The sequence below is a fragment of the Acartia tonsa genome, chromosome 4, assembly GCF_053477335.1.
Source record: "Acartia tonsa isolate MP-2025a chromosome 4, ASM5347733v1, whole genome shotgun sequence".
Lineage (NCBI taxonomy): Eukaryota > Metazoa > Arthropoda > Copepoda > Calanoida > Acartiidae > Acartia > Acartia tonsa.
Genome location: NC_137263.1, coordinates 13,237,303 through 13,250,386, shown reverse-complemented (window position 1 = coordinate 13,250,386; position 13,084 = coordinate 13,237,303). Strand labels below are relative to the sequence as shown.

At 32.3% G+C, this 13,084-nt stretch overlaps 1 protein-coding gene across 1 annotated transcript in view; it reads left to right on the top strand.

Moving 5' to 3' along the window:
- Positions 1 to 13,084, top strand: part of Cad89D (cadherin 89D) — a 153,213-nt gene that overhangs the window by 117,904 nt on the left and 22,225 nt on the right. Inside the window, exons 16-18 of the mRNA XM_080156463.1 lie at positions 8,774 to 8,977; positions 10,569 to 10,957; positions 11,709 to 11,975. Of these exons, the coding sequence (XP_080012589.1) occupies positions 8,774 to 8,977; positions 10,569 to 10,957; positions 11,709 to 11,975 (860 nt within the window). The remainder of the gene's footprint in view (positions 1 to 8,773; positions 8,978 to 10,568; positions 10,958 to 11,708; positions 11,976 to 13,084) is intronic.

Sequence of the window (13,084 nt, the reverse complement as noted above, 5' to 3'; positions counted from 1 at the left end):
ATTAGTAGAACTAAACATGATTAAAATTATTCAATACTTTGATTAGATATTTTAATTTATAAAACTTTATGCATTGGTTTCTTTATCAAAAAATTGTTTTTGGTTCAAACATTTAACTCAACTTGGCCCTTACCATAGGAGATACTGTGGACGATTCCCTAAAGTAGTTGAACCCTCCCTAAAATAGTTATGAACCTTCCCATTACCTATGAGAAGCAACCCTTTAATAACGAACCATATCGGTTTATAGGTAAGCGAGATCCTTTGGTACAGACATTTACAGAGATCTTTTTACTTCTCGTTATTTAATATTTTGTAATAATTCAGCAAGGGACACAAAAGCTTATAGATATCTTTGTTACGCCTGTAAAAATTCCCTAAAAATGTGAAAGTGTGGGTCTTAATATTGGGTATTTATAAAAATGCGTACAAACAAGGGGCGTAAAAAATCTTTTTTACATTTTTAAGACAATTAGACTGTTTTTTTTATAAAGTAGCCGAAGGTTACATAGTAAGGGTTCCCTGGAAGGGTTGAGCATAGAAGAAAAATTTCCTTTTTAATTTAAAAAAGATAAAATTTTAAAACATTTTTGTTGACCCCAATCTAAAATCAATAAGGAGGTCGCACAAAAAAATTCCTATCATTTTTTGTAACATTTTTAACACAAAATTACAAATGTGAATTATTATCATCTTAATACAGTGCATTATGTTATGAAAAGTACATTTATATAAAAGTGCATTAATTGTTAAATTTATGAGGAAAAATTTTTTTTTTTAAATCTTTAATAATCTATCTATCTATCCATCTATCCATCTATCTTTAACCTAAATAGCCTAACAATGAAATTTGTAAAATTCGCTTGGAAATTTGTATTGATCCCTCCTCCAAATAGCTTAAAACCTACCCTGGAACTCAGTATAACTTCCCTAAAAATTTTGTTATTATCGGTCCAGCCGTTTATAAGATCTTAGTTGACATACATACACACATACATACAGAACAATAAATTGATAAATAGGACAGGTTGTCTGATTAGAACAAAAATTGTTATCTAGTGTCGCATCCCCCTCATTAAAATAGCATATAACCTATGATTTACCTCTTAAGTAGATAAGTCTTTAAAAAAAATTAGTAAATAATGCTGTTCAGTGGTCATACAAACCATCAAACATCAAAGTTTGTCTTTGTAAAAGCTGAGAAAATGAGAAAGGACATTAGTGATTGACCGACGTACAATATGATTTATAAGTAGATGGCATTAATCATAAAATTTTTTAAGGGGAGGGTAATTTGTGTTTGGGGGGGGGGGGTAAAAAGCGCGCTTCGCTCGCCTTAAGTTGTTTTACCCCCCCAAAAAAATGTTACCCGGGGGTAAAATTTGCTTGGGGGGGGATTACACCCCCCCTGAAATCTTATGGGAGGGGACGGGGGGTAAATACCCCCGTGATAAACTGTCGGGGTGGGGAGTAATTTAATTTTTTTTTGTTAATAATTGGGAAAATGGTACTTCTTTGAATAGACATTGTTTAGACATACCCAGTGCATTGTTAAATGAAAGGGCCATTGCAAACTATAACATATATTTTTATTTTTTATCATGGTTCAGAACTGTTTTAATCTGGTGGAACTATATAGTCTTTTGAATTTGGGCGGTAGTAAAAAATCTTGAAAGTGGAAGAAGTTAAGCGCGCGAAGCTTGCCGGAATTTTTTGTTAGGGATTATTCATTGTTTGGAGGGTGTAAATACCCCCTCCTTAATGGGTAGGGGTAATTTTTATATGGGGGGGGGGGGAGGTAACACAACTTTAACCCATCCCCCCCGCCTTGGACGTCATTGCTCAATTGTATAGGACCTATTAGAAGTTTAATTGTAAAGAAGAATCACATTGATTTTGCATTTAGTATAGACAGACACAGATCCTGTTACTCTATTTTAAGGACTAGCTGCTAGGCTTTTATTTTTATTAGAAGAAAAGGGTACATATCTCCTACATAAATTGATGTCATCTGGAGGGTTACAGACAGACTAGCCAACTAATTAAGGCAAAGAGTAGATACTCAATTATCAGGGTATTACAGGCTGATGGAATAAGTAAATCATATATTAGATGCTCAACGGTATCGAGAATATTTTCAATCAAAATTAAAGCAGTCTATCTGTAATGTCAGATAGGAATTTGTGATTCACCCTCAGACTGATATTTATATATACAAATTATAGATATGCTTTGCATAAAAAAAATATCCTCCTAGAATATAAAGTAAAGCTTTTTTGTTTGTAGCGAAGGATCTCGCTAACCACTGAACCGATATGGTTCTCCTTTAGAGAGAAACTTCGTATAGGCCCTGAGATGGTTTTAGGCTATTTTATTTTTATAAATAAGTCTGGGTATGGTTTTAAGCTTTTTTCTGCCCTTCTTTATCCCTTCGAATATAGAGCCCCTAGATGCTAGGGGCGCAGCCGCAAGTTTAATAAAAAAGCAAGGACAGCAGTGAAGTTTAGGGTACTTTCCCACAAAGTGCATATCGAGAAATGAAAGCACATTGCCATATATCAGAAATTAATTGTAAATGTGGTGGGATGGGTTTTTGCCATATGCCTAACCCCTCCATGGGGCCCTAACTCAGCGAAGTTTACACCTGATGTGTCCTAACTCTGGATGAGTTAATAATTATATATTTATTATACATTTTTATTCTGATTATTAAGTTATGGCACTCTACAAGTGTTAATGTTCGTTTGTCCTTCCGTTTCAGAGCTTCGCTTTTATGGATGTTGTCATCCTTGTTAAGTATTGTCTTAGTTTTTAAAAGCGAAGCTTTTCTATAATTAGGGTCCGTTATTTCGTCCGTCCGTAACGGATAGCTTTTTTCGTTAATTTAGGCATTTTAGAATTGTCCTGTCAAATGCAAACTTTGCATGATGATTCCTCTAGTACTTAGGTAGGATTTAGAAAGCGTAGCAACCCTATTAGCGTTACCAGAATGTCCGTACGTCCATTTTAAACATGTTGATTTTTTTACTTTTTAACAACAATTTTATATGTGATAAAATGATCCGATTGATCTGATTTTTGGAATACTGATTCCTTTTACAATAAGGTACAATATTTTGAGCGAGGCATCTCTATATAATTAAGTCCTAAAAATGTCAGTATGTCTTAAAAAAGAATTCTGTATTTAAGAAGTTTTGCAACAAATTTACGTACAAATTTGTCAAAACTTATAAATTCATATTTTGTATATAAAGTTCTGGGACTCTATACAAGAGTTAATGTTCATCTGTCTTACAGTTTCAGAACTTGGCTTTTATGGATGTTGTCATTCTTGTTAGAATAATTTTTAGGTAAAGGGAAAATATTTATAGATTGAATATTGATATTATTTGTATTAACAAGTTTAAAATTGAAACTGCGATATATTATTACTTGAATATTACATCAGTATTTCATTTTCTCTATTAAAGTGAAACTGCAGCGAGCCAAAATAACGATTATCACCTTGACCCAATCCCCTCAACTCCTACCTCCAACCCAACTTTAACTGTCCTTTATCTGTCTATTTGTGTATCGATCTGGCTGTCTTTTTCATATATACTTTTTTTTAATGTAGCCATTTCTGATTCAAAAAATATATATTTCCAGAAAAATGTAAATGCGTGTTGAAAATAATCTGTTATAATTATTTGCTCAAACTTAAGGTCGGGAAAAAGGTGTCGTGTATCTCGACCAGTTGGCTAAAATTGAAATTTCTTTTTCTTTAAAAACAAGGATGACAACATCCATAAAAGCGAAACTCTAAGACAATTAGACGAGTGTTAGAATTGAAAAAAATTTTAAAAACTGCTGAAATACAGGATAATGTTTAAGGACATAAATATATATCGAAAATAATATCACATACAAATTTGTTGTTAAAAAAGTTAAAATCAGCTTGTTTAAAATGGACGTACGAACATTCTAATAACGATTATAAATTGTACCTATCTCCTACAGGAATCCCCATGAAATGAAATTCTAACATGCCTAAAGTAACGGAAAAAACGGACGGACCAAACATAATCATAAAAAGCTTTGCTTTTAAAAATCATGTATTACATAATAGTTGAAAGGAAACAGTGGGTCATAAATAAGTTTTAAACATTTCTCGGACCTTAAGGGATAAGATATTGGAGGATAAATTAAATTACCCCATCTCTACATCAATTGTTGAAAAGTTTGAAACCAACAAATAGAATTTAAATAAAGGTACCCAAAGTTTTTTAGTCTACAAATAAGATAAAGTAGTTAGAAAGCTTTGTGTACCAGTGAAATTTATAGTCCAATGTCCCCTCCATCCCTGACATATATACCCATTTTTTCCTTGCTTTTGTAGAAAAAAATATTTAAACATTCCACCCCCCCCCTCACAATGAGTATGTTCATATCTATATATATATATATCTATCTATCTATCTCCTTCAAATAGCTTAAAACTTACCATATTAATTTTATTATAATTGGTCCAGCCGTTACTAAGATCTTATTACATACACACATACATACAGATTGATAAATAGGACAGGTTGTGTGATTAAAATATATTAAAGAGCTAGTGTTGCATCCCCCATTAAAATAGCATAAAACCTATGATCTTTAAAACCCCCCTGAAAATTTTGCAATAATCGTTCCAGCAGTTTTCGAGATCTTAGTTGACAATCTCCATCCACCCCCCCCTTTGCAATAATCGTTCCAGCAACTTAAACTCAACCCGAGACCTTCATTAAACTTCCCTGAAAATTTTGTATTGATCAGTCCAGCGGTTAAAAGTTGTGTGATTTAACTGTTTATGAGATCTTTGTTATCACATAAATACAGAGAGATTGATTTATAGAATAGTCAATAAGATTTGCCGTTTTATAGATCTTAATTAAAATAAATAAATCCCAATAAATAAATGTTTGTAACATTCATTCAAGCCGTTTACAAGATTTTAATTAACAAATATAATAGGTTGAGCGATTTTTAAGCAGTATATTTTTCGAGTATTTTAAGAAAAATTTATTATTTTACAAAAAAATGTAAAAAATGTAAAAAATGTCTATTTCTTGAAAACATAGTGGAGATTTTGTCAAATATTTAATTTTTTTCCCGGAGCCGGCTCCGAAAAACTGAAAAACATAATGTTAAAAACATAATGTAATTTACTTATAAAGTTTACTTATACTACACTATGAATTTCAATTTTCGGAGCCGACTGGCTCTCGGAGCTGGCTCCTCAGTTCATGTTGTATATTAATTCTATTATATAAAGTAGTAAGGTTTTTTTGTTTGTAGCTTAAGATTTCGAAAACTACTGAACCGAATAAGTTCTTTATATTACGGAAGCTTTTAAATTTCCCTGGGTGATTTTAGGCTATTTAAACTATAAATCTAAGTTTGGTTTTAGGCTATTTCCTTACTTTCTGTACTCCGTCAAAAATCAATTCTTTTTAAAAATACTTTTAAATAAAAAATTAAATAAGTTGATTTTTAGAAATATTTAAAAAGTTATGCTAGTGGCGTGCACAGTCATTTGTCCAAGAGGAGAATTTCTTGAAAAAAAATTGAAGGATTTCTTTTCAAATCTTAATTACTTTAGAATTGTCTAGAAAATGAAAAAAAAGTAAAACTATTGAGCCGTGCTATCATGTATGATATGGATGAAAGATATAACATATTATGTGCTTGTGTTGGCCAACTAATACAGTCTAGATTGAAAAATAATATACCCATGCGAGCAGATATAACCATAATAGGTTCTTATGGCAGTTTCCATATAATCACATTCGGAGCACCAATAACCAGTTTTTTTTTAATTTTTAGGATAAGAAAACGTATCGGTGTTGCCTATTTTTGATTATTAGGTCAAATAAGGGATTAAAGAACATCGCATGGTTTTAGCATTCTGTGAAGGGCAAAAATGAAGCCGTTTAAAGAGTACCTGATAAAAAGGTGGGGAGGGGTTGTTTTGCCTCTGGGTAATAAGAGGGATCCTTCCGTATTTACAAACATAAAAATAGATAGATATGTGTATCATCACTTTATGAAATAAGAAAATGTTGTAGACCTAAAATCTATCCATTGTTTTTTGGCAAGTTTCTTTAGAACAATATTTCTTTCTTTTTTCCATCTTTTGTAAAGCAATTATTTACCTTTCCCCAACGTAAATTTCCTTTTCCCCAACCTTCCTACGCAGTCATTCTTTAAACCATTTATAATCAGAGAGAGAGGGGACAAAGGGGTTTTTATATCACAGGTACCCAAAGTTATATGACAACGTTTTCTTATTAGGTGACTTTAGTGAATTGTGATTGGTTGGTTCATTAAATTGAGTGTCCATACGTATCAACCACTAATTTTAATCTACAAAAGGGGTAATTTTTTTGTATAATCATAGGGGATGTACATCAATTTATCGGCCATTGTCTTATCCCTTTAGATCCCTGCATTCTCAGAGATCATTCTATATTTTCTTCCATTGCATGGGGCATTTAGAATATATTCCTCCCCCCCCCCCCTCTACATTACACGCCCACATATATGACCCAAGTTATGATAAATACATATATCCTATGCATACTTACATATATGTATATGTTTAAGCTAGAGGCGTGCGCATGATTTTCAATAGGGTTGCTAAGAGGCCACTTAACATTTTTCATAATTCAAAAATTATTTTCACCCATAAAAGCTTTAGAATATGTTGAGTTTAGAAGATTTTTTATTACGAATTGAAAAATTTTACATAATACTCCCACAACCCCCCTAGCACACGCCCCTGTTAACTAATCTGCGAGTATATTAAAACAATATAAAATTTAAGTATGTATTTTTTAACCATCAACAAAAAATTCACATGTAAAATTCAGCCGTTATTTGTTTATCATCAAGGACGCTATAACCTTATGGAGCGCAGCAAATATGTTAGAAAAGACTATAGATATAAAAGTAAAGTAAATTAAAATACACAGTAACAAAAACTTTATGCAAAAAAAGTTAGGTAATATAAAAGCTTTTTTTTAAAAAGACATTTTTTAATTAGTCTGTGTTTGTGTTGTAAACCAAGTTAATTTTAGTAATTGTTCACGTCTCTCTAGACCATAGAAAACGGACAGATAACCTTTGTTATAGAGCAGTTGCGATTCTAACCAAATGAGCCCCATCCAGAGCCCCGTTATGAAAGCAATGTTCTCTCATTAATTTGAATAATTGAAAAAGCTGATATTTTTCTTTCTTTGTATTATCTACAATATGTTTAAGTGTTTTTCAAGGATGCAGAAATATTTTTGTAAAGAAAAATAGAATGGGGTATGAATTATGTACGCCCACAGTTATGATAAACAAATTACCTCTTCTTTAGATAAATTGTTGTAGGAAGAGTAAGGACACTTTCTATTCACCATTCTATGAATTATATGTATCTAAAATTTTTAGTCAACAAATGAGAAATCTTGTTTATGCAACTTTGGGGAACAGTTCAATTTACAGTCCAATGTCATCTCCCTCCCTAAAATTTACTAAGCTACTTTAGAGATCTTTGTTAACTTATCCAAAGAAAATTTCATATAATCATGTATTTTCAAATTTGTCCCTTTAGCTGTTATAATGTGTATATGTGTTTTAAGTGTGTGTGTGTGTGTGTATATATATGTTTGTTTAGTTTAAAAGATATTTGTTAGCAAATTCCAGCCTATATTATGCCCGTAAATGGAGAACTGTAGAATTTGTCGGTCTCCCTGTCTTAACAAAGCATACACAATATTAAAATCTAAAAATGGAGAGAAATGGAATCAAACTATCAATATTGATGATTCTTTTCAGATATACAAAACACAAAAGTAAAAAATCATTACAATTTTGGTTTCTCTTTGGCAATGAATTTTTATTTTTTATATAATTTGTGAACATTTGGGAGGGGGTTAGTTTTTCTCTCATGCATAACTCGTGCGACCCAGTACCCAATATAACTTAATCTTGCATGCCCTAAAGTAAAAAACAATCAAACAAAAACTAACCCCTATTCCCTATTTTCTATTTATTCTAATTAATTTCAGAATTTCATTGTTCATATTATTCTAAAATAATGTTTGTACTGTGCTACTTATGGCCCGACGTTTTCTTGTTATTACTTAATAAAAGATTTAGAGCATTTTAAATTCTCCTGTAATGTCACTACATTCAGAACAAGGTCTAATTTTGAAACGATTTTTCTTAGGGTTTTAGCATCATCTGCATGGTGTGAAAAGCCCTAAATCTAAATTTGTATGCATTTACCATTTATGTGCATTGTGCAGTGCACCCATTAACTCATTTGCCAGTTTTTATATGTATTACACAGATGGCAATAAGTCATCTCGATGATGCAATTTGCAGGTTTTACCACCTTTTTCCGCCTAATTAATGTATGTATTTTTTTCAGCTTATGCCTTATTCAATATATAATATTTCATTAGAAACAAGACTTAAAAATAAAATATGCTTTTTTGAATTTATGCGTTTAATGCTTTAGATTTTAACAAGTGGCTGCGGCTAAGGCTTCGGTTATCTTAGAATGAAAAACAATAACGGGGGGAGGGATGTGGGTGGATGGAGGTCTTTCTTCACAGCATTAGAAATATTCTATACAATATTAGTGTTTATGATGTCCTATTTTGGGTATCTAGTATGCACAGACACACATCCTTTTAAAGGAAAGTTAATTATTTTGATAATTTACTTTTTGCTTGTATCACAAATTTTCTTGTTTTAGGCCTCTGACCGAGATTTTGGAGAAAACAGCGAGCTAGTATTTACACTGCAACCCCAGGACAAGTTTTCTGTCAACTACAGGTCTGGACAGGTCGTGACGGCGGCCACTTTCCACAAGGAGGCCGGCACCATCTTCAACATGATTGCCAAGGTCGAGGACAAAGGTGGCAGGCTCGGGTCCCTCTCCAGCACTGCTCAACTTATTGTAAGTTTTTTTTCTGTAATTAAAAATTGAAACCAAAAATATCAATAAGATTTTTTCCTTCCCATAATGTTTGTCCTGTTATTTTTTATCCTTTTAGCTATAAATTTTATCTTTCTTTTAATACTTTCGGTGGGTAATTTCGTTTTCATTTTATCTAATTTTTTCAAAATTGCCAGAATGATGTAATATTTTCTTGATTGATTTTTTGTTGTTGCAATTTCTATCTATTTTATAATCAGTATTTGAAATTGGATAATAGTCTAACTAAATCAAAATAGACACTGAATTGTATATTTTGGAAAAGAGAAAAAAATGAGGAAATTAAAAAAGAAAAGAAAAATAGTTTAGTTAAAGGAGATAATAAAAAAAATCATTATCTCTCAAGAATAAAAAAAATCGCGTGCAATTAAAGTACATCAAAAATTTTAATAAACAGAAAAATAGCATAGTTGTAATGTCAAGGCATATTTCCTTACCGCGCCCATTTTCTGTAGCACAGCTGCTATTTAATTAGGGCATGTCTGTATGTCTTTCTAAATACATAAATTTTAGTTAACCCCTTTGAAAAAAAGGAAATTTTTACCCTTTTTTTCATTAAAAAGTGCAGTAACTATACAAATTGTACGTAATTAATGAACATAGCTGTCCTTGTTATATTAGTTAAAAATTATCTAGCAAATTTTTTTGTGAATCAATCAATTTAGCTAGAAATTTTGATGCATTTTCCCATGAACTTTGTTTACATAATTACATAATTATCTCCTTAGGATCACCACAAACCAATTTTAACCTCCCCCCCTCCCCTCCCTCATCATACCCAGAAGGAAAACCCTTCATTTTCAATCACCCCCCCCCCCCCCAACTCTATCTAGGATAAGGTAACCTTCATTGGTTAGCCTATCTAAACCTTTTTATAACACATCGAGGACAATTGGGTTAATGGGTTGCGAAGCAAAGTTAAACCAAAAATATAAAGGAAAACATAAAGATAAAGTATAGGGAGGCTGGATTTTCTCTAGAATAATAGTTCTATATTACTTTACGTGACTTCATGAGGTATGAAATAGCTTAAAACCACTTTAATATACATAAAATAATATCATTATTATGACTTTGGTAAAAGATGCATACCCCCCCTCCCCTTAAAAAACTGCACCCTCCCCCTACAAGAACCTATCTCCCGCTGATTCTGCACAACTTTCTATGAATGATTGCCATTTTAAAGTTTGCAAATTGCAATTGGTTTTACCAAGAAAACTTCTGCAAACATATTTGTATTATAACCAGGGATAAGGAACTCATTGGCAGAGATTTTAGTTATCTAAAATCTAGGTGATATTTAACTGAAAGCAAAGGAGATTTATAATTCTGAAGAAAGATAGGTGCAAGGCAATATGGGTATCGCAATAAAAGTTAATGAAAAATTACATTTAAAGTTCTTCTAATTTACCATTAAAAACCTAAAAACAACAGTTTTGCTTATTCAACATTTTAATATTTATATTTTTCTACATCAAAAAATTGTCTTGCAAAGGACCAGTATTTTTTTTAATTTAGATAAAAAATTAGACATGAATATCTATTTTTTCAGGTATCAATCCTAAATCCTGATCTTGAGGTCTTCATGGTGATAGACCATCCCATTGACCTGGTTGAGTCCAGCATCGGTAACCTAACCTCGCTGTTGTCCGACCTTGCCGACACCTCCATCTCATGCAGCGGAGTGCGGTCAGCCGGCCTTATGACCGAGGTGCGACTGTACGGTCATGTCGGTGACCGGTTAGTCTCTGGAGAACAACTTAAGAACACACTCTCAGTGCTGGCTCTTCAAGACCTGGGTGTCAGAGAGATTGTTGTCGGAGACGGAGATCGAACCTCCGGCCTCGGGTCTGTTGAGGTTGCCGTGTTGACTATTGCTTGTCTTGTCTTCCTGGGAGCCTTCATTGCGGTTCTATGCATCTGCTGTATTAAACTAAGAAGGTAGGCTAGTCTTTATTAGCGAAGCTACTCTAACTGTCGGTCTGTACGATAGTTTCTTTTATCTTTTCCCTTATTTTTCCAAATATTTTATTAAGATAAACATTTTTTTTAAAGATTGTATAGTGTTGCTTTTCAAAGACAGTAAAACCCTTTCAAGTGTGAAGATTAAGAAAAGAAAATGTAATAAAAAGTTAATTAGGTTTTATTAAAATTCTTACTGTGAATAAGATTAGTTTTCACCCTTTGCACTCTTAAAACTTTGCATTTTTGTTGGCGCGTCTACTCTATAAGTTGGGAATTTCTGACACAATAAAATTTCCGAAAAATGACGTTATATAGACAGTTTGTTCCACAGTTTGTATGCAGTCTAGCCGTTGCACGGTTTTTCTCTTCCTTGTAAAAAGCTAATATTTAGCTATCTTTCACATACAATTTTCTCAATTTTTTCTGTATTACAGTTTATTATGTTTATGAATTAATAAGTATTGTATGCTTAATAAAAATATGTTCTTTCATATAATTTATTTTTCTTTATAAATTTTAAAAATATATATTTTTTTTAATTGTTAAACTTTTTTGGCAACCAGATGAAAAGTAAATTAATTCCTCGGCACATAAATTCTATTAATAAACTCATTACTCATTCATTACAGGGGTAATAAAATTTAATGATAGGGCAGAAGCAAGCCTCGCCCCATAAACTTTAATGTATTTTAATTAAGCTACATAGATTTAATTATCTTATTTGAAGATCTCAGAAGCACTTCCCTGCGCCGCTGGCCATACCACTGCCCAACTACAGCTACGACCAGGGCGGCGCGGCCAAGGATATGATGGAGCGCCAGGCCAGCCAGAGGTTCGGCACCATACCCAGGGTGTCCACGATACATGATAGGACGCGCAGTGACCGGGTGTCGACGCGGGCCAACTCAGAGCGTGGCAAAGGAGGATCTTGTCACGTGGTGGAATCTTCTGAAGATGATGCTAATTATCTGGCCAAGTCAAGCTTACATTCAAGGTAAATTATTTCGAGCTTCGCTCTTTAGATCAACAACTAATTGAGGTTGACAACAAAGTATTCGTCATCTGTTAGCCGTCTTGCAACTATGAAAATAAGGTTTTAAAAACCCTGTTCCTAATTTAACAATTCACTCATTAAACTCTTCGAGCAACCAACCGGTTTTTATAGTAACGAATCTACTCTATAATTTGAAATGTCTGTATGTCCGTCTGAAACGTTTTGTGGGAAACGTGATTTTCTCGGCTCCTTTTTATTTTGTAATTGCGTCTATTACCCCTGTAAAGGATAACTTAAGATTATAATTCTCAAGTAAATTTCATTAGATAGGCAAAATTAATACTATTAAATAATTTTATACATCAATATAAAGATGTCTAAAAATTAATGTTCTTGTTCTTTTAATTTGTGTAATTATTTCATAAAATTGGTCTAAACATTTTTATACTTTAGATAATTATCTAGTAAAATTAATGATAAATTTGTTTCATATAAAAATTGTAAAATCATTTCACGGCTCATTAAGTTAAAGGGTGAGATATCCTTACCCTATCTGCATTGCCAACTTTATAACATGTTAATTTGACAACCTAGTATAAAAGAATTGCTATTTTAATGTTGCTTTACATGTCACAATATTGCTCAAATTTTGGGGACAGCAGAAAGTGTCATGTATGACGTCATAAAAATACGTCTATTATCCATTTCTTTTATAGGTGTTTCCTTTTTCACTTCTCCTCTCACCCTTACGTTTAGACGTATTTTTATGACGTCATACGTGACACTTTCCGCTGTTCCCAAATTTTGTATTTGTGAACACAGTAATAGTGTCTGGCTGATTATGACGTAACAAAAAAAAATAGCCAATGAGAGGCCGTTATTGACCAATGGTAAAATTTATAGTGGCCTCTCATTGGCTAATTTTTTTTGTTACGTCATAATCAGTCAGACACTATTACTGTGTTCGTATTTGTCCATAGATTTAAAACATAAGTTAATTTGAAACTAAATGGACTTAAACTTCCTATAGATGAGTTGTTGTTTAAAAATTACCTTTATTTAATAAGATGTAAAAAATTAAAAACTATTCTAAGGTCTTATTTTTTTTT